Source organism: Rhamphochromis longiceps, linkage group LG3 (genome assembly GCF_057381845.1).
Source record: "Rhamphochromis longiceps isolate RC_006_pf linkage group LG3, R_longiceps_female_GT1.1, whole genome shotgun sequence".
NCBI classification, from domain to species: domain Eukaryota; kingdom Metazoa; phylum Chordata; class Actinopteri; order Cichliformes; family Cichlidae; genus Rhamphochromis; species Rhamphochromis longiceps.
The window spans coordinates 10,688,787-10,707,320 of NC_140559.1; the positions used below are offsets into that span (position 1 = coordinate 10,688,787).

Sequence of the window (18,534 nt, forward strand, 5' to 3'; positions counted from 1 at the left end):
TTCACTCTCACGTACATATATTTTCACTCTCACACACATATATTTTCACTCTCACGCACATGTATTTTCACTCTCACGCACATGTATTTTCACTCTCACGCACATGTATTTTCACTCTCACATACATATATTTTCACTCTCACGTACATATATTTTCACTCTCACGCACATATATTTTCACTCTCACACACATATATTTTCACTCTCACGCACATGTATTTTCACTCTCACATACATATATTTTCACTCTCACGCACATGTATTTTCACTCTCACGTACATATATTTTCACTCTCACGTACATATATTTTCACTCTCACACACATATATTTTCACTCTCACATACATATATTTTCACTCTCACACACATATATTTTCACTCTCACGTACATATATTTTCACTCTCACGTACATATATTTTCACTCTCACGTACATATATTTTCACTCTCACACACATATATTTTCACTCTCACGCACATATATTCTTCTTTCACACACATATATTTTCACTCTCACACACATATATTTTCACTCTCACGCACATGTATTTTCACTCTCACGTACATATATTTTCACTCTCACGTACATATATTTTCACTCTCACGTACATATATTTTCACTCTCACGTACATATATTCTTCTTTCACATACATATATTTTCACTCTCACACACATATATTTTCACTCTCACGCACATATATTCTTCTTTCACATACATATATTTTCACTCTCACACACATATATTTTCACTCTCACGTACATATATTTTCACTCTCACACACATATATTTTCACTCTCACACACATATATTTTCACTCTCACATACATATATTTTCACTCTCACACACATATATTTTCACTCTCACGTACATATATTTTCACTCTCACGTACATATATTTTCACTCTCACGTACATATATTTTCACTCTCACACACATATATTTTCACTCTCACATTGCCTTTCAACACATATATATTTGTACTCCTATACTCATATATACATACAATCCCAGTGTTTATCCTTTACCCTTGCAGACATACACTCTGACATTCACATCTGCATTTCCTAACACAGGAAGTTAATCCTTTAAGCAGGAAGTCATTCTTAAACCAGGAAATGTAATCTCCATCTCAAGATTTGTTGACGATGCAAGAAATAGAGAAGCAGTGAATATATTACAGTCCTTAAATGGATGGCTAATTTTTTTACTGACTGCTTATGAAACCAGACAAGGAACTACATCTGAGAACAGACTTGCTACCTCCACCTCTTATGACTTGCTCTCAAGGTCGACCGCGATACAGCATTTCAAGAGAGCAAATATGTCATTTAGTATCTCTTGGAATGAACTGGCAAAGCATTGCAACATGCTTAGGGGTTAGCTCCCGTACTCTGTACAGGCACAGAGAGGACCTTGGCACTGACTTATGCAACATTATCCGATGAAAACCTGAACAGGGTTGTTCGGGAAATTCTTCAGTATACCACAAATGCAGGTGAACAATATGTGCATGGCAGCTTGAGATCACGTGGGTTACGAATTCAAAGGTGGCGTGTAAGACAAAGTCTACAAGAAATTCTACTACTACTTGATGAAACAGGGTTTTCTTCACAGTTTTCCTCACTGCTGTAGCTTGTAATATCATCCTTAGAAATAAAATAACAATTATAATAATTCACATATATTGAATTTGAACATTAAATACCATATAGCCAACCTCTTCTGCTTATTCTTATCAGAGGTGGGGTGGTTGGAGCCTATCCCAGCTACCATAGGGTGAGAAATTTCAAAAGTTATAGATATTTCTCACAATTAATTTTACATACTAGGCAGACAAAATTGTAACACATCTCCTGAACAGCAGTAGTCTTACGTTCTATAATCCACAAACAGCCCAACAGAGCAGCTGTAAATTTAGTCAATACCAGAGCTTAGGATTAACATTTTAAAAAAGGAACATTAACTTGGTACTATTCTATCCAACTACAAAAGGTGAAAGGCAAGTTTAAAAATAACAGAGATGAGAAAGTTCAAAGGTTGTTTATGCACCAATTTTTGGTCTTCATATTATTACTGTACAGTGCTATGTAGATTCATTCAAAAGTCAAATAACGTACCAAAATTGGTTTTGATGGTCTGATGTATAGGGCTTTTGATTTATAAATTTTATGTATGAGATTTGCATCCAGCTCCTGTCCTGCTCGCAGTTTGGGCGCAATGTGTATTTTGTTGTACAGTTATTTTATTTTCAATTTAATTTATATATTTTATCTTATTCTTTCCCAGTGTGTTGTACAGTTATTTCATTTTTAACCTTAATTTATATTTTATTCCTTCCTAGTTAAATTTACCCTTTTTAATTTTTCATATTTATTTCCTATCTTATTCATAGCCTTTTCCTTTTTTGTTTTCTTTAGGTCACGAGCAGTTGTCCAAGCATTTCACTGCATATCGTACTGTGTATGACTGTGTATGTGACAAATAAAATTTGAATTTGAATCAGTATGTTGCCACAAGCCATCAGAAACTCCAGGTTGGAAAACAGTTAAGTTGTAAAATGTTTAAAATCCAAAACAGCAAAAATGTTCCAATAACTTTTTTAGAGCTAATCTTGTTTTCCTCTTTGAATCAGAGTTGAACCAGTAGTAACAGAAGTAAACTTTATACAAATGTCAAAAAAGTATGCCAAAAATGGAGTGTTCAAGAAAGGATAACTGATTTGGTTCTTTTAGTTTACTTTATTGATTCATGTCTACCTGCTCTCTGACTTAAATTGTTATGTAAAGCTTTGAAATGCCTAGATATCGAAAAGACTACTGACAAAAGCTGTGTCGCATTAGGTTTCGACTGCTAGCACGACCTACCTTACATCAATAGAAAGTTTATCTCCAAAGGCGTCCCTTATTTGTTCAGAGACAGTTTTCTGGTCCCAGGATTTTTGGAATTCAAATCCATTCAATATATGCCCTTGTTCATGTAAATGTTGTTTTGTGCGATGCTTGACAACAACACTGCTTGATGGCCGTGGAAGAAGGATGACATCTTTGTTGAAAGTATCATGATAATGTGTCTTGGCCCTATAAAACAAAACAGAAACTATATTCAGATTTATGTATCGTTTTTTTTATTTACCTATACTTAGACACTATCAGTTCCTTAACAAAGTTGCTAATGTCACGTGGTAGTGACCAGCTTACACGTTAAACTGTTGCAAAGCTTTTATAAATAAAATAAAATGTTACACAGTTCATATTAACCCTTTAGAGCCGATCGGAGCGGGAACGCTCTGTTATGCGTAACTATTTTTAAATCCCAGTAGCACTGCAACCACGTAAGCTAGCGCAAAAATTTTTTTTGCATATGAAACCGGAGGAGTTGTACTTACATCTGATGCCATCAGCTTGTCCTAGGTCACGGTTTCCTTCCACATAAAGCTTTGCAAAAACTGCATAAAAAGCGCTTGCAGCAACAAAAACATAATATTCCAGAAACACGCTTTACCGATCTGATCAGCTGTTCAAAACACTTCCTACGTTTGAATAGACGTCAGCGCGAACTTTTGCATTTCCGCCATTACCTGCCCGAAACCGGAAGTGACTTCATTTTCGCGGAAATGTAGTCTTTTTTGCGATCAGGGCCTCAGGGCCTATACTGCTCTTTTTAAAAGTTATCTTTGACTTTATGACTTTCTGTGTTGTTTCTGGGATGCTTAGGACTCATATTGCTCTGCTGGAAATAGTTTATTTTGATGCATATGCTGCTTTTTTGCAAATTTGCAGTATAATATTTATTTTCGTTTTTCCTGCAGTGTATAAAAATTGGTGTATTTCAAAAATAAAACTATGAAGACACTCAAAATAAATTTCCTGTGGTAGGAAACTATTTTGTGCAACTTTTTTGTATTTACAGTTTTGAGGGATAAGACTCTTAAATTTCTCTAACTACAAATATATGTTAAAAAATCAAAAACGATTTTCAATTTTTTTGTAGTTTATTGCACTTTTTTGCAATTTATGTAATTACTATGCACTTAATGAATACATATTATTAAAATCTGGGCTATAATGGTTGTATTGATGTATAGCAACTTGAAATGCTCCCAAAAATGGCTCCACAGCATGTAAAAATATAATATAAGCTCTGGCGGACTTGGTTCTATGGTAGGTCTTAAAGGGTTAACAGAAACAGTATCACAGCTAGCCATTTAGCCCACTTGAATATGTTTAAAGTTGCTCGTGCATGTAAGACTTGAGTATAATAGCAAACACAAATAACCGAAACATAATTTGAAAGACGAAAAATGCATAAAGTAATAGCATGCTTATAAATTGCCTTTGAATAAACTGGAAAATGTACGTAAAATAGAAAATGTTTTAGGGTTTGACCATTGGAATTCACTGAAGCTTGAATTAAAATATACATAGATCAAAGTACAATCAAAGTACAATGAAAAGAAAATCTAAATGCTCCAGGTCAACTACAGTGCGGCCCCTTCAATCACAAAAGCTCAAAAAATAAACTGCATAGGGATATTTTTTTTACTGCTCTTTAAAATGAAATATGGCTACAAAGAGGCATACAAAGAAACATTTGCTATTACTTTTTACTTTGAGTAAAGAACAAAAAAGACACCAATCATATTTTTTTTCTTATTTCATACACTGTAGAAACTGGACTGAAGCCATGACTTGGCATCCATGTTTATCTACCTCTACAGTGGTACAGATATTGATCCACTCACAACACAGAGTTGGATTGATGTCTTCTAGCAAGATTAAAATTCTACCCCAAAAAATAAATAAATAAATACAAAACTAAACAAAAACAACAAGAAAATTAACCCAACCTTTTATTTAGCAGGCTAATGTAGCTAACACCTCCCACATTAATAAAGAAGATTTAATATAAAGTAATCTTAAAGTAAGCATCAACTTACACTCGGGTCACAAGTAAAAACACCCACTAATATTGAAATAAATGCCACGGTCTTTAATGTTTTTAATGTGGATGCTGCTGAATAAATTAGCTAGGGCTAAAAATTTATAAGGGTAACAAAGTGCGTTGCTAAATCAGCAAAGCACATTTCGTATTTTGTATTTCGCAGTTGTATAGTTAAGTGGCAAACTGTTTTGTTCTTACCTTTTCCTTGATCTGCAGTTCCAGTTGCCAAAGTGTTTCTGGGTCTGATATCGCAAAGACTGCCCCACTCCAGTCGAACTCCGTGTAGCTACTTGACTCGTTGAAGCTACCCGGGTGTTAGCTGGTCTAAAAAGTTCCCTCATCTCACTTTCCACCGTGCTGTGGGTAACACTGGGTGCAGTTGAGCCCGTCCCATCTCGATCAAGTGACGAGGGCAACGATGTGACTAGTGATGGCCCGCTTGAAGCTGACGCTCCGGAGCGTGTGTCGAAAAAAACAACACACTGGTTCAGAAGCACTGTGTCGAGGCTTGCTTCGTTTGGCAAAAGTCACGTGACCAGTGACGTCCGAAGCTTCATTACGCACGTAACTGCTTCGGTACCTGATTCAAACGGATATAAGGAAGTGAATCATCCACGGGATTCGTGGAGTGTGTTGATGGTGACAGATAGCGACGAGGTGATCATTCCACTGACAGATATGGAGCCAGCGAGGAAGAGAGGACGATCTGGCGTGTGGGAATATTTTGAGTTGATTTTGCTCAATTCATTTTATCTGCCGAAGTGAAAAACTTGAAATGTCCAAAATCATGTTTTCATAATGTAAATATCATTACAGCATATGACTTTAGGAACACTTCCATGTGAATTAAAGCTAATGAAGACTACAAAAATGTATTTGGCACTATACGTACATGACATTGCTACAGTTTAGAAAATCATTTTGTTTATTGTTTTTAGGTGATAGTCTGCAGGACCCAGGAATACCTGCATATCTACCAGCTTGCAGTGTGGTTCCTGCACTCCACAGCCTCTTCTGTTCCATGCAAGTGGGTTTTCTCCAGGGCAGGAGAAACTATTTCTAAGAAAAGAAACAGACTCAGCCAGCGCACAGTAACACTAATCCTCTTTTTAACTGTAAATAACAAAAGGGCTACCTGACATTGATCATGTTTTTACTTTGCAAGTTCTTGATTAGGGGTGGGTTTTGATTATCGCCTTTCTGATTACAATCCATGCTAAATTGAATAAAGTGATATTGATTCATTACAATCCTGTGTCGATTTGTAAATTAACGTTATTATGCCTGAAACGCCAGCATCTCAGGTTAAACCTCACAACATGTCGTCAAACACCATACAGTAAAACAGTAACTGGGAGCAGGTTTACGGATTCTGCATACAAACGTGAACACAGAGCGCGGACCCGACGCGTCAGAGTCAGATTTTGATGTGTCGTTGGGTCCGCGCTGTGTTTGCCTCTTTTTTTCCCGCTGGCTTCTGCAGCTGCAGGTTTCATAACTCTCTGTTTACATCTCTAATTAAGTCTCACATGTGTCAGCTTTCTTTTAATAGATACGAGATTATGGATATATACTGTTAAATGATCAGACTTGTAATATTTCTGACTGAGGCAAAACTTTCCAGATTCCAATCAAATTGAATCCTGTATCGAATCAAAAGGATTCTACAAATCAGTGACGATGCAGCCGTACTCAGCTTCCTAAGCATTTTCCCTTTCCAGTTCACAATCAATCCCACCCCTAGGTCAAAAATATGTATAGGAATTGGCCTCATCTAATATTTTGTATGAACCTGTCCAGCTGTCCAGTGATTAAACGACAAGTAGATGGAGGCAGGACTTCACAGCAGGGGCATACTCCATAATGTGCTGTGCATTCTCATATGTATATTATATATATTGCTCACTTATTGTATTTACCAACATCAAGGAGTTATGAGCAAAGAAAGGCCACCATAGTGCATGTTTAAATAGGGAAAGTTTATTGATCAAAATGTATTACGCAAATACGCATTACATTTTTTCAGCCCCCCAATCGAGAAAACAAAACCAATTACATGTTCAAAGCAACGGAACGGTGGCCCAATATCAGAGAGAACTCCACTCTTGAGTGAGCAGTGATAATTGAGCAGTCCGTTTTATTTTGCAGATTCAAGCTGCTCTTCTAAATATTCGCCACCAGATGTCACCAGAGAGGACTGTGTTGAAAAGCTTCGAGTAATGAACCGTTTTTCAATACAAGCTTCAGAAAGCTTCATTTGGCCATCACTAGATGTGACCGTTTCAGGAGATGATAAAATATTTCTTAACAAGCCGACAGCTTGCTGAAGAACTCGAGTTTCTTCTCCCCCCTCCATGCTGTCAGACTCTTGAAAGTGACCCGCGCGTGCTTCTCAGCCAATCACAGCGGTACAGACACCCAGCCTTCCGTTTCCATTAAACTCCTTCCGTTTCCACTATACTCTTTCATTCACATACATTATTATCTTGCATACATATATTTTCTTCAGATATGTATGCATTCTCTTCTTACATACATATATTATTTGTAAGATTAAATGCATTTTGAATGCATGTAAATGAGAGCAAAATGTAGGAATGCATAAATGTAAATGCATGTATGTCAGAGTGCAAATGTGTAAATATGTAGATTAAAATACATGTATAAGAGAGCATAATATTGCAATGTGTGTGTTAAATATGTGTAAACATGACAATAAAAATATCTAAATATAAAAATTAAAATAAAACTACGTGAGAGTGAAAGTATATGTATGTGAAAGAAGAATATATGAGTGTGAGAGTGACAATACATGTGCATGAAAGAAGAATATATGTATGTGAGAGTGAAAGTATGAATTTTGGCTTGTACGGCCCCTCATAAGCACACATTCAACCATCTTCATCATGTCAGGAGTCATCATCAAAGTGTCAATCAATGAACAGATGATGGATCAATAACTGCAGCTGGATTGTGTTTGTTCTCTCCATCAGATTCCTGTCAACTCACAATCGACACAAACACAGTGAACACAAAGCTCCAACTGTCTGACAACAACAGGAAGGTGACACATGTGGAGGAGGTTCAGTCATATCCTGATCATCCAGACAGATTTGATTACTGGGATCAGCTGCTGTGTAGAAATGGTCTGACTGGTCGCTGTTACTGGGAGGTCGAGTGGAGCGGAGAGGTCGATATATCAGTGAGTTACAGAAGCATCAGAAGGAAAGGAGGCAGTGCTGACTGTGTGTTTGGATGCAATGATCAGTCCTGGAGTCTGTGCTGTGATTATAATGGTCCTCGTTATGTCTGTCACAATAACATACAAACACTCATCTCCTCCTCCTCCTCCTCTGTCTCTAACAGAGCAGCAGTGTATGTGGACTGTCCTGCTGGCACTCTGTCCTTCTACAGAGTCTCCTCTGACACTCTGATCCACCTCCACACCTTCAACACCACATTCACTCAAACTCTTTATCCTGGGTTTAGAGTCTGGTCTCGTGGTTCCTCAGTGTCCCTGTGCTGAGTGGAGTGTAAAGAGTGTCTCCTGTTACAGAAACACTCTGACTGTTGAACAGATAGTTCAGTCTGTACATGTCTGTCTCTTTCACTCACAAACACGTTTTCAGATTCATGGATTCAATCAGTTGATGTTTGAAACTCTTCTAAATGATTCCTTGTAAACTTCTTCTTCTTCAGTCACAAACAAACAGGAAGTGATGTCACATGTGTTCCTGTCCACACAGTAGAATGAGTCTATTGCTGACAGTGATGTACAAACAGAGTGAGCATTTCTGAGGCCCAAAATAAACTGAGTAGTTCACTGAATGAACAATGGACTGTGAGCTCAGTTCCTTCATCATTAGTATGGATTATATATGTATATGTATTATATTAGTATCATATATATCAGGTGCTGCTGCTTTCAGTCATTGTGCAAATGTGCTGTTTGTAAGGTTGTAAAGCTGCAGTCAGCTGAGACTGAAGAAGTCACCTGATCAGTGAGCAAACGTTTCTGAAAACGTCCAGATGAACAGAATCAACCTTTTGGGATCAGCCAGCAATGCAGCATCATTGTTGTTCAGCTTCAGAGGTTTGCAGGAATGAACTGATGACCAGAAACAGCTGCAAAGTCCAAGAAAATACCAGCTGGAGTTCAGCTGCATTTGAAGAAGTCAAAGAAAAGTAAGGATGGCAAAGGGCGACGTTTTCTTCCAAAGAGCTGCAAACATGGTCGACGCCTCATTAGAAGAATCATCTGGACATTTGTGAGGAACTCTAACCAAGAAAGCAACGTCACACAGATCCAACAGACAGTTTCCATGACTGCAAGTGTTGAGTGGAAAAATGCTACATTGCATTATTGCATCCTCTCACCACAGGGGGCGCTGTTGGCACCACTGATTGCTGATCAGCTGTTCTCTGATGATCTGATTGATACTGTGAATAACGGGACTCACTGAACTCTGTGACACAGTGAAGATTACAGAGTTTAACTTCAACATCTGACTGACGTCACACAGACAGAAGGATGAACCAGTGAGGCACAGAACACAGTTACTGGAGATACTGGATCAGCTCCATGTGAACCTCTGATGGAGAAGCTGCTGAGCCAGAGAAACATCAGGACATGACAGCAGCTGCACTTATCTAACAACATGTAGCAGAGCTGATCTATGTTAGAGGATCTATCACAGCAGCTGAAGCCAAAGTCCAACACTGGATACCAGCTGAGCCTGTGCTGAGTGTAGTGTTACAGGAAAAGGGCAGAAACACTGGTAGCTCCCAGTGATGCTGACTGGGGCACAGAGCTGAATGATGCAGCATCAGGACACTGTTTCAGTCTGACTGACAGAGAAACCTGTAGCTGTATCTACATGTGAGGCAGAGGCCACTTAAGCAGCTTTCTATGTTTCACAGTGACTGAGATCTTCAGTGGGGGTGGATATGCTCCTGTACAGACCTCTGAGGAGAACCAAGGTGCAGTCAAAGAGTCCAGTCTGTCCTCACAGATGTGAACATGTGCTTTCATCAGGTCTGCTGTCAGCTAGCAGGCTCACATCAGAATCACTGTTCCTGAAAAACACAGTCTGTGTGACATCATCAGTCAGCTGATGGTCCCAGATCTGAATGGTTTCTGTCTCTACTGAGGAAGTCAGAGAATATCACTGAGGTGTGGATCAGGTCTGAGTGAGCTGTGGAGGGACAGCTTTAAACAGTCCACAGGTCTCACGTCCTGCTCAGTCTGGTAGCAGACTAATCAATATTAATCGATATTAAAACAATGAAAGGCCTGAACTACTTCAGTTGTGTGTAATGAATCTAAAATATATGAAAGTCTAATGTTTATCAGTACATTACAGGAAATAATGAACTTTATCACAATATGGTCATTTCTTGAGAAGGACCTGTATTTTTGTCAGAAGACATATCCTGATATTTCTTCTCCTGTGTGTTAATAAACTCATCGTTTGATCTTCTGGGGCCTCCGTGGTTTGTTTCACTGCTCTACATTGATTGATTTCGTGACACTAGGTTGTCCTACATTTAGAATCAGAATCAGAATCAGAATGGGGTTTATTGCCAGATGTTGAGGTTTACAACATTAGGAAATTGCTGCGGTGCTTCAGTGCAAACATAGTGTCATAAATAGCACTTAAATAGACATGAAAAAAAAAATAAAAGTAAGAATAAGAATTAAGAGTGCTACGTAGAAAGATATATACATGAGTGCAGGTGGTGATCAGTGCCAAACATGAAATGATGCAGTGACACAGCGTGGGGTCATGTGTTAGTGGTGGGAACAGTCATATGGTTATTGTTCATGTGTCCAACAGCAGAGGGGAAGAAACTGTTCTTATGGCGAGAGGTTCTGGTGCGAATGGACCGGAGCCTCCTGCCTGAGGGGAGCAGGTCAAACAGACTGTGTCCAGGGTGAGAAGGGTCAGCTGAGATCCGGGCTGCACGCCGCAATGTCCTGGAGGTGTACAGGTCCTGCAGAGATGGGAGTCTGCAGCCAATCACCTTCTCAGCAGAGCGCACAACACGCTGCAGTCTCTGTTTGTCCCTGATAGTGGCTCCAGCGTACCACACGGTGATGGAGGAGGTGAGGATGGACTCGATGATTGCAGTGTAAAACTGCATCATCGTCCGTGTTGGCAGGTTGAATTTCTTCAGCTGCCTCAGGAAGTACATCCTCTGCTGGGCTTTCTTAATGACGGAGGTGATGGTGGGCTCCCACTTCAGGTCCTGGGTGATGGTGGTACCCAGGAAGCGGAATGAGTCCACGGAGGTGATGGGGGTGTCAGTCAGGATGATGGGGGGGAGTGGGGCTGTGTGCTTCCTGAAGTCCACAATAATCTCCACTGTCTTCTGGGCATTCAGCACCAGGTTGTTGTGGCTGCACCAGGACACCAGATGTTCAACCTCCCTCCTGTAGGCAGACTCATCCCCGTCCGAGATGAGCCCAATAACGGTGGTGTCATCTGCGAACTTGATTAGCTTGACAGACTGGTGGGTGGAGGTGCAGCAGTTGGTGTACAGGGAGAAGAGCAGAGGAGAAAGAACACAGCCCTGAGGGGAGCCGGTGCTGATGGTCCGGGAGTCCGAGACATTCTTCCCCAGCCTCACATGCTGCTTCCTGTCCGTCAGGAAGTCAGTGATCCACCGGCAGATGGGATCAGGCACATTCATCTGGGAAAGCTTGCCTCGGAGATGGTCTGGAAGGATGGTGTTGAAGGCAGAGCTGAAGTCCACAAACAGGATCCTGGCGTAGGTTCCTGGGGAGTCCAGATGCTGCAGGATGAAGTGTAGGGCCATGTTGATGGCGTCGTCTACAGACCTGTTGGCTCTATATGCAAACTGCAGGGGGTCCAGGAGGGGGACCGTGAGGGTCCTGAGATGGGAGAGAACTAGGCGCTCAAAAGACTTCATGACCACAGATGTCAGAGCCACGGGTCTGTAGTCATTTAGTCCAGTGATCCTAGGTTTCTTGGGGATAGGGATTATGGTAGAGGACTTGAAGCAGGCAGGCACATGACATGCCTGCAGTGAGGAGTTGAAAATGCCAGAAAACACTGGGGCCAGCTCGTTTGCACAGTGTCTGAGGGTGGCAGGAGACACACCGTCTGGGCCGGGAGCTTTCCGAGCATTCAGACTCCTAAACTGCTTCCTCACATCTGCTTCATGAATATGAAGAGTTGTGGTGGGAGGAGGTGGTGTGAAATCCTCTTTTGTGTGGGGTGAGGAGGGGGGTGTTGTAGGTGAACAGTTTGAAGGTGGTGATGGCTCTATGTAGGGGGGAGAGGTGGGGGAATGAGTGTCCAAAGTGTCTCTATTGTTGGGGTCGTTGGAGGTGTGAAGGCTGCCTGATGGCTCGTCAAAACGGCAGTAGAAGTCGTTGAGGGTGTTGGCTAAGAGCAAGTCATCAGTGGAGTGGGGGGTTTTAGGCTTGTAGTTGGTGATATTCCTAAAACCTTTCCACACAGAGGCCGAGTCATTCTCTGAGATCTGCTGCTGCATCTTCTCAGAGTGCTGCTGTTTAGCAACGTCCACTTCTTTAGTGAACCTGTACTTGGCCTCTCTGTAGCAGTCCCTGTCTCCACTTCTGAACGCCTTTCTCTTTTCCAGCCACAGCTTTTTGAGTTTAGGAGTAAACCAGGGTTTGTCATTGTTATAACTCACCCTGGTGCGTGATGGCACAATGCTGTCCTCGCAGAAGTGGATATAGGAGGTGACAGTGTCCGTAAACTCGTCCAAGCTGTTAGAAGCAGCCTTCATTGTGTCCCAGTCTGTATACTCCAAACACGTGCGAAGCTCCTCCACAGCCTCGTTGCTCCACAGTTTTTTAGTCCTCACGACAGGTTTGGAGAGCTTCAGCCTCTGTCTGTACGCGGGGATTAGGTGGATCATGACGTGGTCAGAAAGTCCGAATGAAGCGCGGGGCACCGCGCGATAGGCCCCGCTGATCGTGCTGTAACAGTGGTCCAATGTCCTCTCCTCTCTGGTCGGGCATTTAATATACTGCTTGTATTTGGGAAGCTCATGGCTCAGATTGGCTTTGTTAAAGTCCCCAAGAGCAATGATGAGAGAGTCCGGGAATGTCCACTCCATGTGGAGAATCTGCTCTGCGAGTGCGCACTGAGCTGCTTGCGCATCCGCATCTGGTGGGATGTAAACAGCGGCCAGGATGAATGAAGCAAACTCCCGCGGAGAATAAAACGGTTTGCAGTGAATAAAAAGGTATTCCAGAGAGGGAGAGCAGTGCTGAGCAATCACTGTCACATCTGTGCACCAGCCACTATTAATGTAGAAGCAGACACCTCCACCTTTGGTTTTACCGGAGAGAGCGGCCTGCCAGTCCGCGCGCAGCAGATGAAAGCCCTCCAGCTTGAGCGCGCAGTCCGGGATGTCCTCACAGAGCCACGACTCCGTAAAACATAAGACACAGGAGGAGGCAAAGTCTCTGTTCATGCTTCTCATCAGGGCCAGTTCGTCTATCTTATTCCCGAGTGAGCGTACATTAGAAAGGAAGATCCCAGGAAGGGCCGTTCTCAGTCCGCGTTTCCTCAAACGCACGAGTACGCCGGCTCGCTTACCTCTCTTTCGACGTCTCACTTTCCTGATCAGAGTCTGCAGTAAATCTGCCGCAGATGCGACAAATATTGGAAATAAATCCACAGGCGTTGTAGTCCTGTAGTTAAGGAGCTCTTCTCTGGTGTAAGAGTATCCAGAGGAGTGCCCAGACAGAAGAAATGCACAAAAACAAAACAAAAGTAACGCACTGAAGCACCAGGGCATCCATACGCGGCGCCATCTTGGTTGCATCTTGTTGATTAGCTACAATCACAGCATTATAGTGGCCACTGAGAAAACTCCTTTCTTGACACAATAAAATCATGAAATCATAAATGTTTTCCTCCGAGGTAGAAACATTTCAAGGTGTTATAACAAGGAACTTGGTGATTATACCCAGAAAGGCAAAAGGTGTTTCAAATGCTCTCCAGCTTCTTGGTGAGGGAACATGCATTCTCCAAAACCATGTGAATATCCCACCTCTGTCAAACCATCCATCCATCTTCTTCCGCTTTATCCTTGGCCGGGTCGCGGGGCCAACAATCCAAAGTATTCCGTTACTCTCATTGAGTAAGAGTAACGGAATACCATAATTCCATAATTCTTCCTCTGCCCCACTGCAATCCGGAAATATTAAATATTTAGGTATTAATATCTCTCCTAAGCTTTCAGACTTAACTAAACTAAACCACATCCCACTTCTAAAGAAAGTAGAAGGCGATCTGACTAGATGGAAATCTTTACCCATATCACTCATGGGAAGGGTCGCCACTATAAAAATGATGATCTTGCCAAAAATAAATTACTTATTTTTGATGATCCCTAACAAACCATCACAAGATTGGTTCAGATCTCTGGATTCATATATTTCCAAATTCCTTTGGAAAGATAAACCCCCGCGTATTAGCTTAAAAACGCTACAAAGAACCAAGGATAGAGGAGGATTAGATCTGCCTAATTTTCACCAATACTTCTTAGCCAACAGGCTTCAGTTCATCTCAGAATGGTTAAAACATACCTTCTTAGTTGAGCCCTGGCTAGATGTTGAACAGGCACTATGCAAGGATCTAGAGATTTCAGACCTACCATTTATTAGCTCAAACATCAAAAGACATGAATGCTTTAAAAGTATCAACATCAGCTTTTCTCTAACAGCATGGTGGGAATTTCTAAAAATAACGGAGTCTTCATTAATCCCATGCAAACGTACACCTATCTGGAATAACCCTGACATATTACAAAACAATAATATGATTAATTTCCCAGAATGGAGTTGTAAAGGAATTAAATACTTAGAACATATATTAGAGGGAACAGAATTTATTCCATTTGACAGACTAGTTGAACAATATGGGATCAACAAGACAAGGTTTTTAGAATATCAACAAATTAAATCCATAGTAAAAAAGAAATTTAACCTCAGTCAAGTTGAATTACAAACACCACTAAGTGCGGCACATTTTCTTACTCTTAAATCCCCCAAATTATTATCTAAAATATACAGAACACTTTCTAAATTAGATGAATCAATATCCCTTCCTACTGCAAAGTGGGAAGCAGATTTATCAGTCAACCTAGACCAAAACTTCTGGTCTCAGATTTGCTTAAAAACTTTTAAATTAATTAAAAATCCCAGTCTGCAATTAATACAATACAAAATACTTCATAGAGTGCACTATACAGGTCATCGGATGTTCAAGATGGGCTTTACATCTTCCAACAACTGCTCACACTGTCAAGGCAATACACCAGACAATTACATCCACGCTCTTTGGTTCTGTCCACCAGTGCAAAAGTTTTGGCGCGAGATATGTGAAGACTTATCAAAATGTCTGAAATGTAACATTCCAACCTCCCCCTTAGTGTGTTTGTTGGGCAGCTTAGATAATGTCACTTCAGAAAAGAATATAGCCCATATGATCTTCACTGCCCTATGCATAGCCAAGAAAACAGTCCTCATGAACTGGAAAAATAAAAATAATCTTAATTCTAACCAATATAGAAATTATCTATTAGATTACATTAGTCTTGACACAGCCTCTGCCACCACATTAGATCAATTGCTCTGGGCCCCTTTTATCAGCTCCATCACCTAGTGGGGGTGGGGGGTCATAGTTTGGTCCCGCCTTCACTGTTGTGATTGGTGAGGGGGTAGGGACAGGCTTAGGGCGTCGGGGGGTTCCCCGGAGGCATCTTCCTTGGGGGGCTCAACCCGGGGTAGCGGTCACGTCCGGTTGAGGGCTCTGTTGGCTCTCAGGTGACTGTTTCCTCGCGGCTGCGTGCAGCGGGGCTAGGGGAGGGTCTGTGCTGACGGACGCGGGTTACTGACCTGGCAACCTGGCTGCCCCTGGGTGGGTCCGGGATGGGCGTGAGGTTCTGGGGGCGCTCCGTCTCTGGGCTGGGGCCCGGGCCGGGCCTCGGGGGCTCGGGTCCTGGTTGGTGTGTTGCCGGGGTTGTGGGCGGGTGGGTGCATGGGGGCCCGGCCCTGGAGCAGGGTGCCGCCGGTGCATCGAGCCGCCTGGGGGGCTCTTCAACTGGTGGGGGGGATGGTCACATCTTGCAGGAGCTTTCTTCTCTCAGGAACTCTCTGCAGGAGGGGGAGATACAGGAGAGGTGGAGGAAGATCTCAGCCTGGGCGTTTACCGTCTTATGTAGTCTGGAAGATGTGTGGTTGGTGGGGAGGGTGCAGTTTTCTCTGTGGTGGGGTTGGGTGGACTGTCCAGGGCTCTGTGGAGCCGGGGGGCGCTACTGCACTAGGCCCCGGTCTGATGGGCCTGGGCCCCCCTTCCCTGGCGGGTCGCGGAGGGTGGGAGTGCCTACTGGGGTCAGCGGGGGAGCTGGCCCCAGGGAGGGGTTACCTGCCCCTCCCTTCCTTCCCTCCCCATCTCCAGCTGCCTCCCTCTTCCCGCTCCTCCACAACCACCCACACATGCAGGGCCTTGGAGTGGGGGTATGTCACCAGGGTGCAGAGGAGGCTACCCCCCCCCCCCCCCCCCCCGTCCCCTTCTGGCTGCCTCTGCCTCAATTTTATCCCACAACTTAGACATTCACATTATTCACACTCTCATTACACATACATATAGGATCTTGGGGGTGGGCACAATCACGGAGTCCAAATCACCATCAGGGTGTATACCTCACCCCTGACGTCGTTGCCCACCTCTCAATTTTAAATACACTTAGTCATTGAGGGTTAGCAGGAGGGACTATGCGCTTACCTGCTGCTCCTTGGCAGGTAGCTCCATGCCCTCCTGGGTTTTAATTGCACCTTAGAACACATATGCATCAACACTACAATGAGCGGGTGGAGGGAGGTTTGGAGTCTTCTCCCACCCCCATTCTCTGCGGCCTGCTGGAGCGGGAGGGCTAGTAGGAGGAGTTGGCCGTCCGACTGCGGTCTGGGGTGTGGGGCCTCCCTGCTGCTGCGGAGTCGGGGTGGTCTGCCTCTCCCCACCGCAGGGAAAAGGGTAACACCACCTGGGTCTGGGTGCAATTCCCCCCTCCAGGGGCAAGGGTACCTAGACCCGGTTTGTAGAGTACGCTTGGGGAGTGTGATTGTGTGTACAGCGTCTCTTTATGTCTGTCTCCACGTTGGTTGAGTGTGGAGTAAGTGCATATGAGAGCATGAGGGTGGGAATGGATGTTTGTGTCTGTGTGTGCCTGTATGTCTGTGTCTATATGTCAGGTTGGGTATCAGACGCCACCTCTCTGGGGACACCTCAGGCCCTCCAAGGTTTGGAGGCCTATCTCCACCCACCACCACTTCCCCTGCCGGTGGCGGACTCCCTCAGGTGTCGGTGTGTTGGTGGTTCTTTGTGTCTGGGGGTGGGCGTCCGGGTACACACCGGCTCACTCCTTGGCGGCCGCTTGTCGGGGCCTGGGGCCTGGGGCTCGCTCGGGCCCCTTTGGAGGTGGGGTGCCCCCGGCCTCTCGGCCTAGGGCTCGGTCACTCAGGCGCAGCTGGGGGCCGGCGGAGCTCACGGGCGCGTCACTGCAACTCCCCCTGACTTCTGCTCCGCGGCTGCTGGGCGAGCCCTCATCTGGGACTCTCCTCAGCTCTTACTGGGACAGTGGCGCGGCTGCCCCTCTGTTGGTCTTCCATGGTCTCTTGTGTTCTGGGGGCCTCTGGATGTCTGGAGTTTTGATCTCCTCCATACCCGCTTCACACCCTGGAGGACGGGGCTGTGGCCCCCCCACACTCCCTAGCAGATCATTACATGGAGAAACCTTTGGAATGCAAGCATGCTGATCCACACAGGTATGCACACATGGGTATTCACAGACGCGGACTAAAGCTTTCTTGGCTGCTGCCTCAAAGCACACTGTGCGCTGTCTATCTTGCGTGCTGCACAATATCGTTTATTACTTAGTAAATACTGATATCTATGACTAGCTAGTTTATTGTGATGGTGCTTTGTTTTCTCTATTATTATGTTGCTCTTTGTTGTTTGCTGTCTCCTCTGTTTGTTTTTGTTTGTTTGTTTGTTTGTTTTTTTTCTCCATACAGGTGACCCAGGAGTTTTTGTTTTTTTTTTTGTCTCTCTTCCCCCCCCTTCTCACCGTCTCTTCTCCCCTTTGGTTTTCTTTCTTTCTCTCCCCCTCTCTCTCTCATTCATTCCCCCTGTCCTATTTATTAAAAAAAAAAAAAAAAAAAAAAAAAAATGACAAAGGATGAACTGAAGCTCTGCCATCACGTAATGTCGCATACTGCTGTTTCTGATGTCATTTAGAAAAAGAAAAAAAAAAAAAAAAAGTAACGGAATACGTTACGAAATATGTATGTAATCTGTAATCTGTAGTGGAATACATTTTAAAAGTAAACTTCCCAACACTGTCTATGGAGAGCTTTGTGGTTGTAAGTGGTGCTGTGCCATACCAGGTGGTGATGCATTCAGTGAGGATGCTCTCAGTAGCACAGCAGTAGTACAACACAACAGTCTGTGTACAGACACACACTGACCTTTCAAATGAGTCAATGTATAGTCAATGTAAGTGGATCCCAGTTTGAAGCTCATTG

The 18,534-nt window shown here is 43.2% G+C and overlaps 3 protein-coding genes across 3 annotated transcripts in view; 2 read left to right on the forward strand and 1 right to left on the reverse strand.

Annotated features, from left to right (window-relative positions):
- The window catches only part of LOC146672877 (uncharacterized), a 32,300-nt gene extending 22,956 nt beyond the window's left edge, over nt 1-9,344 (forward strand). Inside the window, exon 14 of the mRNA XM_085401649.1 lies at nt 7,937-9,344. Within this exon, the coding sequence (XP_085257775.1) occupies nt 7,937-8,469 (533 nt within the window). The 3' untranslated portion in view covers nt 8,470-9,344. The remainder of the gene's footprint in view (nt 1-7,936) is intronic.
- LOC146672878 (uncharacterized) overlaps nt 1-18,534 on the forward strand; it is a 210,235-nt gene that overhangs the window by 21,760 nt on the left and 169,941 nt on the right. The gene's annotated exons all lie outside the window — the stretch shown is intronic.
- LOC146672879 (uncharacterized) lies at nt 1,380-7,299 on the reverse strand. Its single transcript, XM_085402609.1, has 7 exons — nt 7,217-7,299; nt 5,142-5,363; nt 2,867-3,079; nt 2,503-2,536; nt 2,120-2,221; nt 1,591-1,648; nt 1,380-1,393 (listed from the first exon to the last, which is right to left on the reverse strand). Exons 1-7 carry the CDS (start codon nt 7,297-7,299, stop codon nt 1,380-1,382), a joined length of 726 nt encoding a protein of 241 aa, XP_085258735.1.

Coding starts and splice junctions, on each gene's coding strand:
- LOC146672879 (XM_085402609.1), bottom strand. CDS start 7,299: ATGGAGGGGGGAGAAGAAACTCGAGTTCTTCAGCAAGCTGTCGGCTTG. Junction 2,537..2,866: donor AAACTTTCTATTGATGTAAG/GTAGGTCGTGCT, acceptor ACTGTTTTCCAA/CCTGGAGTTTCTGATGGCTT. Junction 2,222..2,502: donor TGGCTTGTGGCAACATACTG/ATTCAAATTCAA, acceptor AACAAAATACAC/ATTGCGCCCAAACTGCGAGC.